The sequence below is a fragment of the Colletotrichum costaricense genome, assembly GCF_030867565.1.
Source record: "Colletotrichum costaricense strain IMI 309622 chromosome Unknown Scaffold_3.1, whole genome shotgun sequence".
Lineage (NCBI taxonomy): Eukaryota > Fungi > Ascomycota > Sordariomycetes > Glomerellales > Glomerellaceae > Colletotrichum > Colletotrichum costaricense.
Genome location: NW_026848232.1, coordinates 1,491,856 through 1,512,507, shown reverse-complemented (window position 1 = coordinate 1,512,507; position 20,652 = coordinate 1,491,856). Strand labels below are relative to the sequence as shown.

Below are 20,652 nucleotides of genomic sequence, written 5' to 3'. Positions count from 1 at the left end.
CTTGTCCACAAACAGGCCAATACTAACACGTTGGATCTGCGGTGACTGACCGCTCCGTGATGGTGTCATAATCCACGTAACCTTTAGGTAATCCCCAGTCCAAAAGAGTGTCCATGAGTTGCTTGGTCAAACAGGAATTGAAGATGGGAAGCTGGGCGTTGGCCCCTTTAATGTGGCTTGAGAGCACCGAGTGGATCTCAAGCCCCACTATTCTCGGGACAACTGCCACAAATCCCAGTGCTTATTCTTATCGCGCCAATGGAAAGCTTATCGTGTGGTCAGCCTTGCATTTGGGGGGAAGGCGCCACAACTTTTTTTTCTTACAGCTGTCCTCTTCGCCAGGACAGGTAATCCACTAGAAGGTACCCTGCCCGAGGACGACCTGGACCCAGTCTGGGGGGGAGAATGGTACCGAACCCAATAGAGGACACCTTCACGAATCTCCATTCAACGACTCTCCGTTGTTCATATTTGTGCTCCTGGGTCGCCATTGTCTCGAGGAACCTCTCCTTCTTTTTTCGAACTCTCCTCTTTTGTCTTTGGGTTTTCCTCGCTCTCTAGATTTACAATATTCCTGCGTCTCGAGTCTCATACTGGGACTTGTCTAACAATCCGTGTTAGTTTCGACCTCTGTCACTCCCACACGAACCTGCCTAGACGACCCTCCACAGCGCCATTGGGCGCAAACCATACACGATGGCGCAACGAACATTCTCGCCATTGACAGTAGTCCTTGGCTGCGTCTTCTTCTTTTCCGCACACGTCTTTGCCGTCTCCGCCGTCCTCGGCGTTGATCTCGGTACCGAGTACATCAAAGCTGCCCTCGTCAAGCCCGGTATTCCTCTCGACATTGTCCTGACCAAGGACTCACGGCGCAAGGAAATCTCCGCCGTCACCTTCAAGCCTCTCCAGAGCGGCCCCAAGTCCGGATCCTACCCCGAGAGACTCTACGGCTCCGACGCCATTGCCCTCTCCGCCCGCTTTCCTCACGATGTCTACCCCAACCTGAAGACCCTCCTCGGTCTCTCCGTCGACGACCCGATTGTCCAACAATACGCTGCCCGGCACCCAGCCCTGCAGCTCGAGAAGAACGAGGCGCGAGGAACCGCTGCTTTCAAGAGCAAGGTCTTTACCGAGGAAGAGGAGGCATGGCTGGTTGAGGAGCTCTTGGCCATGGAGCTGCAGAGCATCCAGAAGAACGCCGAGGCTGCTGCTGGAGCTGGTACCTCTGTCCGCTCCATGGTCCTGACGGTCCCTCCTTACTTCACAACCGAGGAGAAGCGCGCCATCCAAGCCGCCGCTGATCTCTCTGGTCTCAAGGTCCTCAGTCTCATCAGCGACGGTCTCGCCGTTGGTCTCAACTACGCCACTTCCCGCCAGTTCCCCAACATCAACGAGGGAGGCAAGCCTGAGTATCACCTGGTCTTCGACATGGGTGCCGGTTCCGCCAAGGCCACTGTCATGAAGTTCCAGGGCCGTACGGTCAAGGATGTTGGCAAGTTCAACAAGACCATCCAGGAGGTTTCCGTCATCGGCACTGGCTGGGACAGGACTCTGGGCGGTGACACACTCAACTACCTCATTGTCGACGACATGGTCGCCCAGTTTGTCGAGTCCAAGGGTGGAAAGAAGATCTCTGCCGATGCCGACAAGGTCAAGGCCCATGGCCGCGCCATCGCGAAGCTGACCAAGGAGGCGGAGCGTTTGCGCCATGTCCTCAGCGCCAACCAGCAGGCCGGCGCGAGCTTCGAGGGGCTCTACGAGGATGTCGACTTCAAGTACAAGCTCACCCGGTCTGATTTCGAGAAGATGGCCGAGACACACGCCTTTCGTGCTGAAGCCGTTCTCATGAGAGCTCTGACGGCTGCTCAGCTGGAGCTCTCTGACCTGACCTCTGTCATTCTCCACGGCGGCGCTTCCCGAACACCCTTTGTTCAGAAGCAGCTGGAGCAAGCCGTTGGTTCCGCCGAGAAGCTTCGCAGCAACGTCAACTCTGACGAGGCCGCCGTATTCGGTGCCGGTTTCCGCGCTGCCGAGTTGAGCCCTAGCTTCCGTGTCAAGGAGATTCGCATTTCCGAGGGCGCCAACTACGCCTCTGGCATGAAGTGGACCAACAACAAGAACAAGCTCCAGCACCAGCGCCTGTGGTCTCCCGTCTCCCCTCAGGGCGGCGTTCCCAAGGACGTCACCTTTACCAACCACGAGGACTTTGATGTCACTTTCTACCAGTACGTTGAGGCTGCCGAGAAGGATGTCAAGGTTTTCTCTACCAAGAACCTTACCGCCTCGGTCGCGGAGCTGAAGGAGAAGTACTCCTGCGTTGACAGCGATATTCACTTCAAGGTCGGCGTCAAGCTGAGCAGTGAGAGCGGCGAGGTTGAGGTCACCAAAGCTACCGTTGAGTGCGAGGCCGAGGCCCCCGAGAAGGAGGGCTTTGTCGACGGCGTCAAGAACCTGTTCGGCTTTGGCAACAAGAAGGGAGACCAGAAGCCTCTTGATGGAGAGGAGGACGAAGAGTCTTCAACCACGGGATCTGAGTCCTCTACCACTGCCTCGACCAAGACGGAGTCTACCACCGCCTCCTCGTCGCCCGTTCCCAGTGACGCAGCGGCCGATGGCAAGGAGCCCGCCCCCAAGAAGAAGGAGCTCGTCACCATCAACGTCGAATTCACCCTTGAGAAGGCCGGTCTGCCTGAGCTTTCCCGTGAGGAGCTTGTCAAGTCTAAGGACCGCCTCAAGGCCTTTGAGACTTCAGACAAGGCCCGCCGCCTGAGAGAGGAGGCTCTCAACCAGCTCGAGGGTTTCACCTACAAGGTCCGCGATCTCCTCGAGAGCGATTCCTTCATCGCAGCCTCCACCGCCGAGGAGCGTGCCACTTTGGAGAAGAAGAACAGCGAGGCAAGTGACTGGCTGTACGAGGAGGGCGCCGACGCGTCCCGCGATGAGCTCAAGAAGAAGTACAAGGAGCTTAACGACCCCGTCACCAAGATCCAGAAGAGAAGTGAGGAGTCCGAGAAGCGCCCTGAGCTCATCAAGGCTCTCAAGGAAGCCCTCAACTCCACCCAGACCTTTGTCGGCACAATCAGGAAGCAGATTGAAGAGTACGATGAGTGGCACGCCTCAGCAGCCACCGAGCCTTCTTCCAGCACCTCTACCGAGACCCCCTCAGCAACTCCCTCTGGCGACTTTGACGGTCTCGAGGACGAGGACTCAACCGGCAAGGAACGCACGATGGAGGACGTCGTGAAGGAGAAGGGCCCCGTCCCGCCCCTGTACAAGCGTGAGGACATCGAAGTCGTCGAGGACGTCTACGAGACCACCAGCAAGTGGCTCAATGAGATGGAAAAGAAGCAGGACGCCCTTGCCGCGACTGCGGACCCCGTCCTCCTTGTCAAGGATCTCCAGGCCAAGCGTGACAAGCTCGACAAGGCGGGCATGGACCTGGCGATGAAGGGCGTCAAGAACATGGAGGGCAAGACCAAGAAGGCAAGCAAGGCTGCCAAGGCGGCTAAGAAGACAAAGTCCACCGCCACCGCCTCGACCTCAGCGACCGCCTCTCCCGAGGACGGCAAGAAGTCTACTACCACCATCCCTTCCAAGAGTTCAACCGCCGGTGAAGCCCCCGCTGGCCGGACCGTCGAGCTTCCCGGTGGCGGAAGCTACGTTCAGTTTGGCGGCAGCGACGGCGACACGCCCAGCGAGGCGGAGATTGAGGAAATTCTCAAGAAGTTTGACCAGTCTCAGCAGGCCCAGCAGGCCGCCGCCAAGGAGCAGGAGCAGGATGATGCGCTGGAGCACGACGAGCTTTAGAGACACTTGGATGGATTGTAGATCGGGGGAGAGAGTTGAAGTTTTTTTTGCGCATACCATACCTAGGCGTTTCTACAGATGAAATGAAATTACAGACAAATCAAGATGACTGCCAACTTGCCTTTCAAATCGTGACTGTATTCTCGTGCGGGCTGAGTGACAACGAGGCGGACAACGTCATGAACGTCAGTTTCGCCTCAACTAGTACGTTTCTCCTACCTCGATCTCGACGGATCCCGCTGTTCACATGGTCCAGCAGCAGCAGCAGGAACCCTTCAAATCGTGCCACATGAGAGTCGAGTCAGGCAGCTGAATACCCGAGGACAAATGGCCACGAGCAAAGCAAACTCGGCCATTGAAGCGCAGGGTTTTGCGCAATCGCGAATAATCATCGGTAACGGTGAGCCAGTCCTTCAATCTTTTCAACATCATCAAACGTTCTACAAAGGATAGCACCGCCACCTCATCTTGCCACCGCCCGCCTCGTTCCCTGAGTGCTTTACGTTCGCAATCTCATGATCAGAAGGTTGTACCGAACTCGTTACTACGACAGTGGACGAGTAAACAAGACAAAACCGCGAGAGAAGCAACGGTAACACGACCAGCATCGCCCACTTTGCCGTCGGCAGAGCGCATAAATTGATCCCGTATCACCCAACATCTCGCCGAAAAGTCCAAAAGTCACATGGACTGGATTCAGCCTTCTTTATGATCTTGTATCGCCCCGGGGAAGAAGAGATGTGGCTCCCGAATGTAATTCCGCCAGCCTCACGCGATCCGGTGCAATCCTCGGACGTTTCCTTCCTTGTAGAAAAACTATTTCTACGTGGCCGAGGCTACAATTTGTTGTACATTACACCTCTCGCGTGGCTAGCTCCTTTTCCCCCCTAGGTCTCATCATCGCAGTCTGGCACCATCATCACCACGAATACATCGTGGCGAAGCCCCAAGTCTGGTGTTTGCCCTCTCACCTTCGACGTTCGGTGTGCACCGGTGTAAGGCGAGACCCCCGCACCCCTTGTGATGAAGTCTCACTCCAAACTGCCCATCACAATCTCTCATTTGAGTCACCATGGGTATGATGAGGATGTAAGGGAGAAACTGGAGGGCTACTGGCAAAAGGTCCAAATACACAGCGAATGGAACCCCATGACCAAAAACTCGGTAACATCAACCCGTCGACTTTCTCTTCCTCCTGTGCTATCTTGTGCTTCTTCCTTGTTCTTCAAGACAATCAAGAAAGGTAAAGACGGGTATCCGCACAACCCGGCTTTTTCGACGTCCCCGGCCGCCGCCCCCAAGATCCGCGGAGTGACACATGTTGCACTCTCATGTAAGGAACGGTAGAAGTAAGGCGACAAAGGGGGGTAGGAGAGAGGCAAAGGGAAGTACGCGAGAGAGTTAGAGAGGCCGAGAAAAGAGAGAAACAACAAACAAGATCGTGTTGCAACATCGTCACTAGTTTCGTTAGCACCAAGTCTCGGTACGAAACAAACATACTGCCTTGTCGACACTTGTCCCTGGAAAAAAAAGAGAATCAAACATTCGTAAAAGCAAATCCAGATGCATTCAAAGATAGGATATATATATAGAAGGACAATATCCCTCTCCCCCGTTTCCAAAAGAGAACATCTCTGGCATCCTCATCCAGATCAAAGGTCTTCAAACTCTGAATTCAACACCCGCCAAACATCTGACAACACGCAACGATGATCCCCTCCCTTGCCGTCCCACTGCTATGGTCGACATTGGCACTCGCCATCCCGACCGGTCCTCAACAACAGCAACACGCCGAGCTACCAGACCTCGAACGCCGCAGCACCAGCACCCTCACGGTCTCCGCCCGATCGAACCCGGACTTCATACTCGACGGCCCGGCCGCCCTCGCAGCCGCCTACGAGCGGTGGGACATGCCCGTTCTGGAGTCCCTCGCCAACCACAACATGTTGACTCGGCGCGAGGGATACGAATGTAAGTTGCCCCCTCTCCCCGTTCTCCCCCTTTCTATCCTTTCCTATCCCTCGATGTCGGAAACGCACTGAAGGCGCATGCAGAGCTGACCTGTACATACCCAGCCGCCGTCGTTGCCGCAAAAAGTAGCAATGACTTTTACTGGCTGACAGACGTCTTCGTCGGGTCGGCGATGCAGAAGATGCCCGTCATCATCGACACAGCATCTTCCGACTTGTCAGTCCCTTCCGTCCCTCGAACTCTTGAAATCCCCCAACTTACACGATGAAACAGCTGGCTGATGACCTCCGACACCGAATTCGGCGACGAAGCCGTGAATGGCAAGCCCGCGCTCTACGACCCCGCAAAGTCGGCGTCGAGTCAAGAGGTCCCTGGCGCATCTTGGGAGTCATCGTACAGTACGTTCTCCCTTCATCCCTCCCCACCAAAAGATCCCAACTAACACGTAACCACTACAGTCGACAAGTCTACCAGCTCGGGCAAGGTGTACTTCGACACCGTCGGCTTCGGCCTGGTGACGGACAACAACCACTTCACCATCGCCAACACAACAATCCAATCCGCCGTCAACGTCGCCCCGCGGTGGGCCATCGAACCCAAGATCAGCGGTGTCATGGGTCTCGCCAAGAGTAAGCCCTCGTCCGTCAAGCCCAGCATGCCGTCCATGCTCGATCGTCTCAAGCCGGCGCTGCACTACGAATGGATCGGTATCGACATCCGAGCCAATTCGAACAAGGGCTTCTTCTCCTTTGGATATGCCTTGGGCACAGTGGAGACCAACGAGCCGCCCGTGGACGACGACGAGCACTGGAGCTTCGAACTCAAGGGAACGCGGACGAGCACCATGGACAGCAAGCAGTGGAACGTGTTCAAGAAGCGTACTATTGCTACCATCGATACTGGAAGTAGTTTTGTGCTTCTTCCTGGCGACATGGTTGCCAGTTACTACGCCGGCATCCCCGACTCGGCTCACGACCCAAAGCTGAAAGCCTGGGTGTTCCCCTGCGCCTCGGCCGCAAGCATTCCTGACATGCTCTTCCTTACGGCAGGTGACTACGTGGGCACGATTCTCAAGGAGTCTATCAATCTTGGCCCTGCGCCTGGGAGCTCCGACATGTGCTTTGGTGGGATCCAGAAGAGTGAAACTGATCGTTCCATATTTGGAGGCGTAGCGCTCAAGAGCATGTTCGTCCAACTGAATTATGGAGCTTCAGGAACCTTTGTCAGCTTTGGACAAAAGAGTTCGTATGATGTTTGCGCGACCACGACAGCCTGTCAATCATAGGAGTTCGAGGCAAAGGCTACTTCGTTAGCCAGGGTCGGAAGAGAGTCCAATATGTCATCCCAATGACGTTCGTAGAGATCCTCAAGGTGTCGGCTAGTTAGAATAATCAGTTCATCCATTCGCGTGCACAGTTCTGGCCAGAAGAGAACCACAAAAATGAGATGCCGCGTGCGCGCAGATGCACAACTCTTAAAAGAATCCGGAATTTGCACAAAGTGAGGCTTATCGTGTAGTTTGAAACCCCGAGGATACTGTGACTAGGCAGCCGTGGAAAATGCTCACTGTGCATCCCAAAACGATTGAGGCAATGTAGAGGTGAATTTCCACTTCTTCGTCTGGTATATACAGATATCCCTCTTCTCTCAGGGACGTGCCATCAATGACCAGAGGCAGCCAATCCATCTTGGATTGTCCGCTCAGGCATGCTCAAACTCCATAAACTTGGTGAAAAATGCGTAACCACTCAGGCTCGCAAGAGAAGAAAAGCCAACTGCAAAAACATATCGGGGTGCTGAAGAATCCATGCTTCCAAGTCTAGGAAGCGCTCTGGGAAATGTAGCGAGCGGCGCCCCGTCACGGGTTGTGGTAGCCGGCATGGGTACATGCCAAAGGTAAACCCCCTTTCAGTCATGCTCAAGCCGAGAGTGCAACATTGCTACTATAGCTTGGTGAAGGCGTTAAATCGAGGAGTGCGGGTATATGCGAGAATGAGCTCGAGCCAGTGCAAGTAGTCTGGTTGTGCAATCTGAAAGGGCAAGTCTACCCTCATGCCTGGTCACGGTCGCCGTCTGAGTGAGCAGAAAGAAGCAACAGTCAGCATTTCCATGATCTCAATTACATGTTTGGCTGGTGAATTTCTCGGTAGAGGCGGTGGTGCTGGAAGAAAGAGCAGAATTGGGCGGGACGTGGTATCATGGGTATTTATATGGGTTGTGTGGGAAACATGCAGCGATCTAGTGTCGGGGTGGGTGGTCGTCAAGGTCATCCTTGCCGACAAATTCGTATTCACCTTCGCTGGCAGTAGGCGTGGGCGGCATGTTCGCCGAAGACGGGGCATGAGGCTGGTTCTGGCGCGCCGTACCTGGTCGTGACCTGGCCTTCTCTTGGGCTTCCTTTGACAATGCTGGTGCAGCATCTCCCGCGGCAGCAGCAGGCTGTGTTGCGGCTTGCTTGTTGACGTTGTTGTTCTTCAACCGCTCCTCCATCTCGCGGATGCGACGCTCGAGAGCTTCAAGCTCGCTTGTCTGGCTCTGGACATTCTGCTTTCTGTAACGATTCTCTTAGTTTTCTGAGTTTACGCCTTTTGGTGTAAAGCTGTATGTCGTAAGGTGAAACATGATTCAGGGTGATGCGGCTCTACATACCGTTGATCAAGCTTCTCGTCTGTGACGGGTTCGTCGAGGCGGAAGATGTCGGCAAGCTCCTGGGAGAAGGAACGAGCAATGGTACTGCGCGACTGCGGGTCAGCAACGCATCTCGCACGGTTTTTGTTAACTGAGGCGGGCCATTGGAACGCACGATTGAGGGCGGCGGCCATTGGGCTGCCAGTCGAGGTCGAGCTCAGCGTCGGTCATGTTGTGCGCCATTTCGTATGTAGGAAGAAGCTTCGGATAGGCAGAGGAGATGAGATTGTGAGGTTGCGAGTGGGAGAAAAGAGGACTCGCAATCAGGGATTGGAGACGGTTGGGTTCGTGGTCGACCAAAAAGGGAGGATGATCAGCGGTTAGTGGTTGACAGTGTCGACAGGGTGCTTGTCACACCGATGTGGTAATCCAAGTAGGCGGATAGTAATGTATGGTGGATAAGAGGCGGTAAGGCGAGTTGGCTATGCAATGCTCTAGAAGCAAGATGGAAGATGTCGAACAAGTGCGTTGGTGGTTCTGTCGCGAAAGATGGATGGAGTAAGGCACAGGCAGAGAGGGGTATCTTTGATGCGCCGGAGAGAAAGACCTGAGAGCAGAGCTGAAGGGAGGTGGGCGAGTATTTGTTTCGTCTGTGGTTGTCTTGTCTGCAAGCGGCAGGGAAAAGGGGATCGGAGACGGTGGGAGAGGTGGAGGCGGGAACTTGGAAGGGGAGGAGGAACAAGGAAGTCAAGTCGGGACAGGAACGGCGGAGGCTTTTGGATGCGGGATGGACTTGGACTTTGTAAGGTTGAGGGAAGCAACAAGAGGAGAGGCGAGACAGGCGGATGTGGGCAAACCTGGTTTGGTCACGGTCCATTCAGATGGGGTCAGATCAAGACAGTGCAAGTTGGAACCAAGAAGGGGAGGACTGAGCAGGAGAGAAGTCAGAACGAAGATGTAAGACAGGGCAGGTGTGGTGCCTGACATCAGGGCCATCATCTGGTGGTGCGCATTATTTTTCGTTGGCACACATGGAGATCACAGGCCGGGAAGGGGAAGGGGCCAGGTACGGGCGGCACACACATGCGGACACAGTAAGGAGGGAGGGGCCTGGAGACGGTGTACCGGATAATTACCAATTATATCTGCTGCAGGTTCATGAGAAGGCGCAATGAGGGAGGGCAATGAACGGAAGGCTCGCCATATCATGTTTAGGTACCTCTGGTATAATTGTAGGTACCTACCTTCCTTTACCTCACACATCTTAGAACCTAACGGGACTCTTTGAGATGATGACACTTGAGAAAGGTATCTCTCTGTACAAGTACCTCACCTTGAGAATGAGGAACCAGTGTGGTTGAATTGCATCTAAAGGAAGGAGGCAAGCGGGTTGCGATTGCCCCAAGGTAAGTGGACGGAGTCAATCCGGAGGTTGGATAGACAATAGGTACGTCGGGGGCTCCGCAGTCTCGCATCAGGAAATCAGGTACCTCGAGTCCTGCATCTGCTCCTGCTGTCTTTTTGGGTCCTATGTCCTATGGTGGAGCGTGCAATTACCAGGTTGCCATCTGTAATCAGCTGCAAAGGGAATGGTCTCGAGACCCAGTCAATTGGGCGCAGAAGGAGTGTTCATGCGACCCGACCGGGACAGGCGATCCAAATCTAAAAGAGCACCTACCTTACGCTCCCACCCTCTACGTAGTGAGGTACGCAGTACTCCGTACGGATACACGCACTGCAAGTTGCATGGAAGTGCATAAACCAGGCTCCTGACACCTCAGCTCCTCTCTTGATGCTTGCTTGCCCACGCCTGGCCAGCGGCAAAGTTGGGAACAGGCTTGACAGGCGACCCCCGAAAAAGCCAGATGGTTGCAAAGCATGAAGTGGAGGGGGCATGTTTGAGACCATGTAGCAGCCTCGTCAATGGCTGAACTCTTGCGAACACTGACCTCGAAATACACCTCGAGGCTTGGTTTGGCGAGTACTGTCCATACTCCATGTCCTACCTGGATTGGAGGGCTCTCAAAGTAAAAGAACGCTAGTACATAGAGCACTTGCCACATGAGAGCAAGAAAAGATGGGCATATTCTATCTTGATGGTGAGGGTATCCGACACCACCATGCATACTGCAGAGTATCTATCCATCCCTTGTCTTCGGAGGACCTATGCACCTGCAGCTGGCCTGCATCCATCCATCCATCCGCCCACCCCGGCCACTAATTAAGATAGACGACAAAGGCACGCTATCCGTACCTGACGACATCGGCTTCCAGGTCGGGGCCAACTTCCTTCCTTCCTTCCTTGGAGGCTTAAGCCTTGAGCGCCTTCCATGTGCAGCTCTCCACGACCCTGGAAATCCCACCTTCACCACTTGTCACTACGACCAACAGGGCAAGGTCATTTGCTCTAGGCCCCTCGTTCACTTCCTCCGTTACTTTCTCCAAGATAGCTTCCCGTCTCCCTACCTCACGGATACCTAACCTCAAGCTAAGGAACCTGTGGAAGCAAAGAAAGGTGCTCATGATACAAACCGACTGTCGGTAACTGCTTCGCACCTTACCAGTACCTACTTACCTTAGGTACTCCGTATACGGAGTACAGTGAATGCCTATGCGGCATTACCTTAAGGTAGTGCACCTACCACCTAATGGCCGGAATGGACATCACGAACCAAGGTTCCTTACGATCCTTCCCTCCTCCACGAACTCGTCCGAGTCTTGACAGCTAATTTACCTAGCATTACGGAGTAGGTACATTGGCCTGCCGTGCCTGCCTTTCATTTCATCCCACCAACATACATACCATACCTTAAAACATGCCTTTAATCCCCATCCTACCACTTCTCCCCCTTCATGCCGGCAAAGTTACAAGCTTCTTGGGTCTACGCTCCAACTTCAAAGTTGAAACGAACCAAATGATCCGGTCCATCCCTCTTCACTTCTCGTCATATCCGTCTTTTTGGGGGGGTTCGTCAACCAGTCAGCTGTGTATTGAGTCTCTGGATCCCGCTGCCATATGGTCTGCGTGTTTCTATGGCTTGTCATTCGTCAGCCACCACATGACGTTCACGTCTGGCTTACAGCCGCATCATGTGCCGCTCCTTTGTTCAAATGAGACCCTGGAACTAACATTGAACAAGGCATTTCTAGCATTCTTCGGCTTCCCAATCAACGTTCGACCAAGTCATGCTCACTACCCCTCGAAAACTCGATGCACGCAAGCTCGCACGCGAACCGCGCTACCACCTTACGGACTAATCACTTCTCATCTCCATCAACCCCTCCAAAATCCAATACCAATTCCCCTTGTCGCAGAAAGAGAAGGGGAAAAGGGGCATTTCGTGACGCTGCCAATTTCGACATGACATCAAATTTCGGACCGCCCTAGTCAATTTGACTTCCTGGTCAAACACCCCCAAACTTGACCAAAGCGCCTGGGAAGTCCCGCCGTAGCGCCCAGCCGCCAACGACTGGTTTAATCTCATCAGCCCGAACCACTTCCGAGTCCATTCCCACTGCCAGCCCCTTGACGTGTCCGACATCTCGGGCTCCGGGCTTGGGCCCCGGCAAAGGACTCAAGAAGCTCTTAAACTGTATCCCCGCAACCGGCCTTTGCGTCTTCAAATTCATGTACGTAGTACGCGGGTTCTTAGGCGCAAGACCAGGGAATGGCGTATTCCTGTCAAAGTGGCAGCCAGAGTGACAGCGACATTGACGCTCATGCCAGTATCCATCACAGCGCTGACGCCGATGTCTCCAGAAACCAAGAGCGCGAGTAATTCATCAAGCGAGTGACAGATTAAAGGAAGCATCCACTCCGTATGCACAAAATTATTATTACGTTGTCATTACTACCGAAATACGATAGACGGCAAATGAGTCGACCGACGAGTATGCGTACCGAGTACAGACCGCGATATTGCATTCCATCAACGAATAATGATTTTATTCTAGCGTCAGCCTCTCTGGTGGCGGTCGACGAGGCTCAACCAGTGTTGCCATCGTCAAGACCGTAGGACAAAAGCCATCGAAAGATCCTTCTGTATTACTAGGGCTTGATGCTCAGGCCTTCGTGCGACGAGAACACTTCATCTCAGCCCAGCAACCGTTGCCCTCAATCTGCATGACATCGGGCCTTGAAGAGTGACCTCTAGGGCTGGATTGACTGCGGGCCAAGACCCAAGGCAAGCCGGTCTTTCGCTTGGCTCTCGAGCTTCCGGCGCATCATGAAAGTGGAAACACGGAGCGAACGATACTAAGCTGTGCGTCACAGCCCTACAGCATCAGATGCGGCTGTCTTCTTCGGACAGGAACACTATCTGTGGGCCTCTTGGCGGGCGAGAGTTGTTGTTGCAACATTATTGGGTCTTTGGAGACCGTGAATATCGGAGCAACGACCGCTTTGCTGGCGAATGAAATTATTCGCACAGCGATGACTACAGCAGTCGGGTTGAGAGCCACTTCCATCTCACAGTTCATACCCCCGGAGAACTCCGCTTGCCTTCGCACATGGGCTTCAATACCTAGTAGGCAAACCAGCATGGCAAAGACCATTAACTGGAGCAAGACGTGACTGGGCTATGACGTCTGAGGGAATCACAATGCCTATGGGCCACATGCACTGGGACGATAACCTTTGGGCCGGTATCATTGGGACGTCAGGACGTGATCATGGTCTATTTGACGACGCAGCAGATGTACGATCAACTCCGTTCCATTTGCGGTGCTAAGCAAATCCGATCCCTAAGGCCCAAGGTATAATGCTTCATTGAGCATCCGAAAAGCCTCCTGACTAGGCAGATATGACCAAATCCGTCCCTGATTCCCGTTGCTTTTTGTTTTTGTCGTCACGCGTTCCACGTTCAATGGCTGAGCGGGTTTAGTCAGTACCACCGACGGCACGGGCTGGTGGTGATTGTTAGCTTTGCTGCTCCTCCGTAGGTTTCTCTCGTAGCACTATGGGTTCGACATACTGTAGATCTTCATCTTGCTGTGCTGGACAACGGGCTTAATGATGCCCTTCTCCTCGAGGTCGGCAAGACATCTGCGGGCCAGGGAGCCGTTGATCTTAAGACGATCGACGAGGACGGCGACGGTCACCAGGCGGTAGGACTGAACATCCTTGTAGAGCTTGTCGGAGGTGGCCTTGTCGAGGATGACGGCGTGCTGGGCCTTGTCCTTGACCTTTCCCTTGGACCTATAACGATGGGTAAGTCGGTTGGTCGGTGGATGAGAGAGGCAGTGGCGTCCGAGGGTAGCGTATCGTTGGGGGATATTTCGACAAGTTCTTTGTGCGTGTGTGCATAGGATCATACGTACCACTATCGGGACGAGGTCAGCATTCTATCACTTCAAGACACATTCATGGGAACACGGGGTTTGCGACGAACCTTCTTCTTTTGCTTCTTAGCTCCTGCAGCTGGCGCCTTTACATCCAATTCAAGTCAGCATCGTGATCTGGCCAAGTCGCGAATTTGTGCGTCGCGCACACGGGAGGAGGGGCGTCGTTTCGCGTGCGTACCATTTTGTCTGATTTGTGATGTCGTCGGTCGGAATACCAAAGGCACCTAGGTCGTCGGGAGTAGGAATTTCAATTGTATGAGGTTGCGGGAAGAGGTGCCACTCCAGAACCACCCCTCCAGGCCTTTCGGTTGGAGGGTTGGCCAACCCTAACAAATTGCACGCGGGCGGGTCCACTTTGCCTGCTGTGAAGGCTCTGATTGGGTGCACACCACCACCATCGCGGGTTGAAAAAATATTTCGCCCAGTGGCCCAGCGAAGAGGACCAGAGCCCGGACCAAAAGCCCTTGGTGGTTCCGTTCCTTGTGCACCAAAGTCACGGTTTTCGAGGAGCGAGCTGGCAAAAATCGAAACCCACTCTGCGGCGTACTTTCGCACTTGGACAACTTCAACCCACGACCACCACATTTTCCCACCCCAAGCCTTTCTCGATCTTCCTTCCCAACAAGGTCTACTAACCCCCCAAAGGTCGAGCGAAAATGTCTGACGGCGGCGATATCGAGGTCGAGAGCGTGGGCAACTACGATGTCCTCCCCAAGGACGTTGTCAAGGAGGTCGGCAACGTCAAGCTCTTCAACAAGTGGGATTACGATGTTGAGGTCCGGGACATCTCTCTGACGTGAGTCCACCTCCCAGCACTTTTTTTTCTTCTCTTTCTTTGCGCAGGAACGCGATTTACAACGACAATAAGAGAAATACCATTCAACGGAGGACTTGCAATTGGAAACTTGGGACTTGGAGAATTCAGGAAGCTAATCGCGAACCGAATCGAATAGTGACTACATCTCCCTCCGCAACCCCGTCTATGTCACCCACTCCGCTGGCCGCTATGCTGTCAAGCGCTTCCGCAAGGCCAACTGCCCCATCATTGAGCGTCTCACCAACTCCCTCATGATGCACGGCCGCAACAACGGAAAGAAGCTCATGGCTGTCCGCATCGTTGCCCACGCCTTCGAGATCGTATGTCACCCACCCTACCGAGACCGCACCCACAAGCCAAAAAACCTCTTTGGCCAATCCGACCTGCAGACACAATGAGGAGGTATAACACACAAGACTAACACATGCGACTACAGATCCACCTGATGACCGACCAGAACCCCATCCAGATCGCCGTCGACGCCATCGTCAACTGCGGTCCCCGCGAAGACTCTACCCGTATCGGTTCCGCCGGTACCGTCCGTCGCCAGGCCGTCGATGTCTCCCCCCTCCGCCGCGTTAACCAGGCCATCGCCCTCCTCACCACCGGTGCCCGTGAGGCCTCTTTCCGCAACGTCAAGTCCATCGCCGAGTGCCTTGCCGAGGAGCTCATCAACGCCGCCAAGGGCTCCAGCAACTCCTACGCCATCAAGAAGAAGGACGAGCTCGAGCGTGTCGCCAAGTCCAACCGGTAAAGGGTTTTCGTTACTCCCTTTTGTCTATGGTGTTTTACCCCTCGTGGAAAGGGCTATGAAACTCTGCTGCCGGGATTTGGAGAGGCGTGTGTCTGGGGACTGTGGGTGGTTCTTGTCTTTCTTTCCCCGGGAAATAGTGGGATAAGGCAATAATCTCTCATGCTCGTTCCCCGTGAACACGCTTGGTTTGGAGAAATGAGAGAAAGGGGAGGAGGGAGCCAAGAAAGGGCGGGCAACAAAAACGTGGAGGAGACCTGTTGAAAAAATGGGGGTTCCATCTACAACCTCCCCCTTTTCCCTATTTCTCTATCGAGACGTCAAAAAACTGCTTTCTGGGGGACAAATCAAATCGGAGGCGTGGTATTACATAACAGGGCAATTCAACGTCTTTTTTCTTCAATTCATGAACGAAAAGAAAAGCGGTGTCTTGCGCTGGGTGACCCTTTTTGTTTTGCATTTGCGCGCGTTTCGGGGAAATGGGGGAACGCAGCTGCTACGGCATCTTGTCTCTTCACGGCTTAAAAGGTGGTTTATTCCAATAAAAGCCGAAGCTCGTAAGAGCAAATGAACAAAACCCAGGCGTTTCCCCACGGTGTCTAATGTGAGATGAGAATGATATTTCCCTTTGCTTCCTCCCCAGTATCGTCGCCGTTGACTGTATGAGATGCCCACCCTGGGTGACGTCGTAACGTCATAGCATGTCACTGCTTCGTCCTCCGCCATAAGTACCTTGTGAATGCATGGGCGAACTCGACATGTCCATGCCGTCTTGACGAAACTACCAAATAATATTAAGGGACGTTGGTCCAAAAGCAGAAAGCCATCATCATGGGGTATCGTAAACCATCAGAGATCCCTCATCTCGATTAGCCAGACCCCATCATCAATCATTGCTAAGCCAGGCGATGATGCCTTCCCAGCCTTCTGTTCTCTCCTTTTAAGCGGCCAACCTCCAGCCAAGCATCACTGATTCATCCTTTCCTCTTCAAAGGATGGGCTTCTCCTCCTCGACATCCAACCGCATAAACATACCCTTGTGCTCGATCCCCTCCTCCCACCAAGTCCCCATCTCCTCGTCGACCCGGAACCCAAACTTCTCCCACGCGCCCACCACGGCCGCCTGCGAGTGCACGCAGACGAGCCCCCTCCACTTGGGCACCTCCTCTGCGCTGGTCGCCCCGATCGCCTCGAGCCCCATCTCCTTGATACTGGGATCGAAGTAGCTCGGGTGCGCACGCAGCCACGCCAGCGCCGTCGTGACCAGCAGCCTCGCGATCCGGTGTCCCCTAAACTCCTTGACCACGGCCAGCCGGCCCAGCTTCACGTACGGCTCCCGCCCGTCGTGCAGCGCCGTCGCGCGGTCCGGCGCAAAGACTTTGGTCGCCGACATGCGCCTCTCCTCGCCCACGTGCTCCGCCGCGCTCTCGGCCCTTTCCTCCACGGGGTTGCTCGTCGACTCTGAAGATTCCTTGTCTCCTCCCGCTTTCTTCTCCCCGTTCGGCGCAGCCTCCCCCGCTGCCGCCGGATCCTCCTTCAACACCCCGTCCCAGTAGACGCCCCCGTCCTTGGGGTGCGGGGCGTGGGGAAATGGCACGAGGCGGATGGTCCCGATGGGCGTGCTGCGGGTGCTGCTGCGGCGGGGCCGGACGACGTTGCCGGCGTCGTCGAGGACCTCCTGCTCGACGACTTTATTGACGGACGCGTACGAGACCCAGTGGCAGGCGCGGCTGTCGTCGGCGTCGAACTCGTTCTCGGCGGGGACGCCTTGTTCGGCGACGAAGACGGCTTCGCGCACCTCCATGGCGTCGCAAATCTCCTTTGGTATCGTCGCCGGCTGCTCGTCGTGCGGCGCGCCGCGTATGTAGGCGTCGAGCCGGGTCGGCTCCAGGAGGGACACGAACGGTGTTCCCATTGTGAAATGTGGGGGTTTGAAGGACGGCTGTGGTAGAAGGTATTTGGTTGTGTGCGAATATAGGACGGTTTGTTTCTTCCTCGGTGGTAGGTATGGAGATGAGATGGCGTTCGATGAGATGTGTTCTGGAAGCTGGTTCTTCTCCTCTCTCAAGTAGTGTTGCCGGTTGAGTTTGAAGTAGAGTTGTAGTCGGATGAAGTAAAAAGTGTCCGATTTGACTTCAAGGCAGCAGCTGTATGTTTTGCAAAAGGTCGGAATTGCATTAGTGTCGAGAACTGCAACGCAGCGGTCTCATCTTTTGATGCAAGGAAAGGCAGACGTATTATGAGAGGTTCGGGCAGCTACCTAACTAAGGGTAAGGGTACGTGCTCTCTACGAAGTACTTCGTGCACCTCACCAAACAATTCGTTTGGCAAGACCCCGTGGAAGCCAAAGAAAAAACGGGGAACGGTACAAGCACCGCCACCCACTTTCGGGTCCGGTCGTCATCTGGCAGGGCCGGACGGTCATCTGTCTGTGTGACGCTTTCCCTTTTCACTTGTCTATCCCAACTCCCACCATCCTAGACATAACTCAGGCGCGCAAAGCCAAAGGAAATACCCATGGCCAGACCGCAAAAACGTATCCAGCCGCTCATCGGCCGGCGCTTTGTGTGGGTTACCCCCCCGTGGCCCCCAGCCCTTTCCCATCGCCCCCCCACCACCCACGGCGCAAAAATGACGTTGGTAGGCACTCCTCCCCGGCTCCCCGGGTGGCGTTGGCGGGTGTGGGTACCCTTGGGACTGAAGTGAGCTCCGGGTGTCGACAGCCACTTCCAGATCTACCATGCCACTACGTAAAATACCAGACATATGCTTCCCAAACATGCTGCACATCTCCTTTCTTTCAGGGTCCTTACTTCACGTGTCCTCCCGTCTCATGCTCGATCTAGAAGCTCCCATTGGGCAAGGCACCAAGATCGGCGGTGGGAGATCCCCAAAGGCCCTTCTAATGTGTCCCTTGATGAGACGGCGGCAAGCTTATAGTAGACCGAAGTAGGTAGCAACCCTGCCATCCATGGCAAAACTTCATTGAGGGCAAGAGGGGCACATCTATCCCGGGCCAATAACGAAGTTTCTAGATAGGAGGGGCAGCTTCTTGTTGTCTTGGTAGCCATCTGCGGTCCAACAAAGCTTCCAGCCGTTCCATGTCAAGATGACATGTCAATAAAGCTCAAACCGATCAGATTGTTCATGCCGCATTATGCGTGCTGCTGCAGTTATGCAAAATCTTCAGAGAGCAGCTCGGAGCAGGCAAGGCCTTGTATCAATGTCACCTAGATGAGGGCGGGTTTTTTCATCTCCACTGCTATCGGCATGACCACCATCATTTGGAGAAAAGGTGATGGAATGCGCCGATAGGGATCCTGATTCTAGGCTGATATGGTAACATCGGCATCGTGAATTACAATCTAGGAGAAAACAGACATTGCCCTGATTCACCCAGTTCCGACGCCTTGGTTGCGAACAAAATCCAAAGAGCTCCAGCAGTTGAATGTGTCAGGAGTCTAAGATGCCTGTTTTGTGGGTAGCGATGCCAGAATAGTACGTAGGTAGTACCGTCGTGTGAGTACCGTCGTGTGAGTACCGTTGTGTGAGTACCGTCGTGTGAGTACCTTCGTGTGAGTACCTTCGTGTGAGTTGGCGACAAGAAGCCTGGATCAACTTACAGACACCCCTCGCTAGGCTTGATCTTACTCAGCTGCAGAGGTTCGAAGTCGACCGGAGATGCGCTGCGAACTATAACATGGAGCTACGAGGGGTGATGATCTACAGTTCAAAGACATTGTCGGGTCGGATGTGGCTTCACAACAAAAAGCGCAAAATGAGGCCAGAAGAAAACCCTTAAAGGATACTCATCCAGCCATTAGCATCCGGCCGTGGAAAGCTATGCACACGTAGTCGCAGTCAACCAACAATACAGTGACCGGGCCATGCAACTTTCGAGCCACTCGAATTTCGATGGCGGAAAGCACATAGGTACCTGGTAGACATAGACGTGTATGAAGAGTCGAAGCGACCATAGTATATCTATTTTTGATAATGGGTTTCGCAAGTGCGCAAAAGCAAAAAAAGTCCTCGGCAGCAAAAACGTATTGCCGTACTGCATTTTTTGTCGCAGCGGTCAAAACGTTCTGTATAAAACTCCTTGCCCAAAGAATATCCCGTTCGCTACTCAGATCGAGAAAAAGGCTGTTTATGCGGTGACCTCGACGCTCTGCTCAACGCCGTCGGCGCTGCCAGAGTTGACCTTCTTGCCAGTCTTGGAGATGGTCTGGAGGACCTTCTCGTAGGGCAGGCTCTCCTCGGCGATGACGGTGGCGGTCTGGCTCTCGAGGGAGACTTCGTACGACTTGACGCCTGTAATTCGGACAAAGCTTTGGTCAGCACGTGTTCTTTCGGCAATGGGGAGGGAATCTGTGGGGAGGGGACTAACCATCCAGCTTCTTCAGGACGCGGTCGACGGCGCCGGAGCAGCCGCCGCAGCTCATGCTGACGTTGAACTTGTAGGTGTGCTCAGCCATTGTGTCGGTTTTTGGTGGTGGTGTTTGGAAGGACGTCGAAAGATTGGAAATTCGGTGGGTTGCAGGTGGGAGAGTTTGCGGTATAGCGTTTGGCGGGGTACAAGAGAGCTATTAAGGAGGGGCAAGGAAAGCTCCAGTCGTTTATAATCCTGGGTGGTTTACGGGTGATTCGCTTGTATTACGGGAACTTGTTGGAGAAAGGGGTATCTTTAAGTCAAGAGTAAAAACCAGAGAAAATTCATCGGCAGACCGGATGAGATGGTAGTCATCTAGACCGATTATATATCTGTCCTCCTTGGTGCTGCCAAATCGCATTATTAATTCCCATAGAAACCGCCCGTCGATGGCGCAAGAGAAGGCCGCGCAGCACGCTCACTGACAGCCGAACCCCCCCAGTAGCCGCTAGCGCCAAATTGAACCCGACCACACCCCAGAGAAAAGAGTCCCCGTCTCGCTTCTGAAACTTGCTCACCTCAGCCCTTTGCAACTTCCAAAATGCTCTTTTCTGAATCTCTCTCTCCGAATCACCCCCCTGAAACAGAGAGGGACCCCTCAATTCCCGCCGTGAGGTACTGAGCGAGCGCATTTCATTTCAGAGCGACAGTGACAGTGATGCAGGTGCACAAATGTATTACAAAGTGAGGTAAGGATAAGTACCTTACGGATACAGACCCTTCACACGTGAGATGTCCCAGGATCCAGGGAACGTCTCCGTTCTCACTCTTCACACCTAGCAGATCGTCCTTGCTTCCGCCCCCTTCTCTCGTTCCGACCTTTCATGGATGTCGCGTGCGGTCGAACCCGCAAGTTAGTCTGCTCGCGCTAGGACAGGGGTCCGTGTACATGTTGAAAAC

The 20,652-nt window shown here is 54.1% G+C and overlaps 10 protein-coding genes across 10 annotated transcripts; 5 read left to right on the top strand and 5 right to left on the bottom strand.

The window, feature by feature from the left end:
• Positions 1 to 696: 696 nt before the first annotated feature.
• CCOS01_03313 (uncharacterized protein) lies at positions 697 to 3,810 on the top strand (the record flags this gene model as incomplete). Its single annotated transcript, XM_060451499.1, has 1 exon — positions 697 to 3,810. The coding sequence occupies one exon, from the start codon at positions 697 to 699 to the stop codon at positions 3,808 to 3,810; it is 3,114 nt and encodes a 1,037-aa protein (XP_060317764.1).
• Positions 3,811 to 5,519: 1,709 nt separating this feature from the next.
• On the top strand, positions 5,520 to 7,066 carry CCOS01_03312 (eukaryotic aspartyl protease; the record flags this gene model as incomplete). The annotated part of the gene is made up of 4 exons (XM_060451498.1): positions 5,520 to 5,781; positions 5,886 to 5,997; positions 6,055 to 6,179; positions 6,240 to 7,066. 4 exons carry the CDS (start codon positions 5,520 to 5,522, stop codon positions 7,064 to 7,066), a joined length of 1,326 nt encoding a protein of 441 aa, XP_060317763.1.
• A 953-nt stretch (positions 7,067 to 8,019) lies between these two features.
• Positions 8,020 to 8,652, bottom strand: CCOS01_03311 (uncharacterized protein; the record flags this gene model as incomplete). Its single annotated transcript, XM_060451497.1, has 3 exons — positions 8,020 to 8,332; positions 8,431 to 8,514; positions 8,585 to 8,652. The coding sequence occupies 3 exons, from the start codon at positions 8,650 to 8,652 to the stop codon at positions 8,020 to 8,022; spliced, it is 465 nt and encodes a 154-aa protein (XP_060317762.1).
• A 1,431-nt stretch (positions 8,653 to 10,083) lies between these two features.
• CCOS01_03310 (uncharacterized protein) lies at positions 10,084 to 10,317 on the bottom strand (the record flags this gene model as incomplete). The annotated part of the gene is made up of 1 exon (XM_060451496.1): positions 10,084 to 10,317. One exon carries the CDS (start codon positions 10,315 to 10,317, stop codon positions 10,084 to 10,086), a length of 234 nt encoding a protein of 77 aa, XP_060317761.1.
• Positions 10,318 to 11,225: 908 nt separating this feature from the next.
• Positions 11,226 to 11,774, top strand: CCOS01_03309 (uncharacterized protein; the record flags this gene model as incomplete). Its single annotated transcript, XM_060451495.1, has 1 exon — positions 11,226 to 11,774. One exon carries the CDS (start codon positions 11,226 to 11,228, stop codon positions 11,772 to 11,774), a length of 549 nt encoding a protein of 182 aa, XP_060317760.1.
• A 1,514-nt stretch (positions 11,775 to 13,288) lies between these two features.
• CCOS01_03308 (S25 ribosomal protein) lies at positions 13,289 to 14,337 on the bottom strand (the record flags this gene model as incomplete). Its single annotated transcript, XM_060451494.1, has 4 exons — positions 13,289 to 13,314; positions 13,383 to 13,606; positions 13,800 to 13,835; positions 13,931 to 14,337. 4 exons carry the CDS (start codon positions 14,335 to 14,337, stop codon positions 13,289 to 13,291), a joined length of 693 nt encoding a protein of 230 aa, XP_060317759.1.
• A 71-nt stretch (positions 14,338 to 14,408) lies between these two features.
• CCOS01_03307 (40S ribosomal protein S5) lies at positions 14,409 to 15,323 on the top strand (the record flags this gene model as incomplete). Its single annotated transcript, XM_060451493.1, has 3 exons — positions 14,409 to 14,548; positions 14,706 to 14,889; positions 15,006 to 15,323. The coding sequence occupies 3 exons, from the start codon at positions 14,409 to 14,411 to the stop codon at positions 15,321 to 15,323; spliced, it is 642 nt and encodes a 213-aa protein (XP_060317758.1).
• A 265-nt stretch (positions 15,324 to 15,588) lies between these two features.
• CCOS01_03306 (uncharacterized protein) lies at positions 15,589 to 15,891 on the top strand (the record flags this gene model as incomplete). The annotated part of the gene is made up of 1 exon (XM_060451492.1): positions 15,589 to 15,891. One exon carries the CDS (start codon positions 15,589 to 15,591, stop codon positions 15,889 to 15,891), a length of 303 nt encoding a protein of 100 aa, XP_060317757.1.
• Positions 15,892 to 16,308: 417 nt separating this feature from the next.
• On the bottom strand, positions 16,309 to 17,235 carry CCOS01_03305 (acetyltransferase; the record flags this gene model as incomplete). Its single annotated transcript, XM_060451491.1, has 1 exon — positions 16,309 to 17,235. One exon carries the CDS (start codon positions 17,233 to 17,235, stop codon positions 16,309 to 16,311), a length of 927 nt encoding a protein of 308 aa, XP_060317756.1.
• A 2,235-nt stretch (positions 17,236 to 19,470) lies between these two features.
• On the bottom strand, positions 19,471 to 19,798 carry CCOS01_03304 (heavy-metal-associated domain-containing protein; the record flags this gene model as incomplete). The annotated part of the gene is made up of 2 exons (XM_060451490.1): positions 19,471 to 19,634; positions 19,711 to 19,798. 2 exons carry the CDS (start codon positions 19,796 to 19,798, stop codon positions 19,471 to 19,473), a joined length of 252 nt encoding a protein of 83 aa, XP_060317755.1.
• Positions 19,799 to 20,652: the final 854 nt, after the last annotated feature.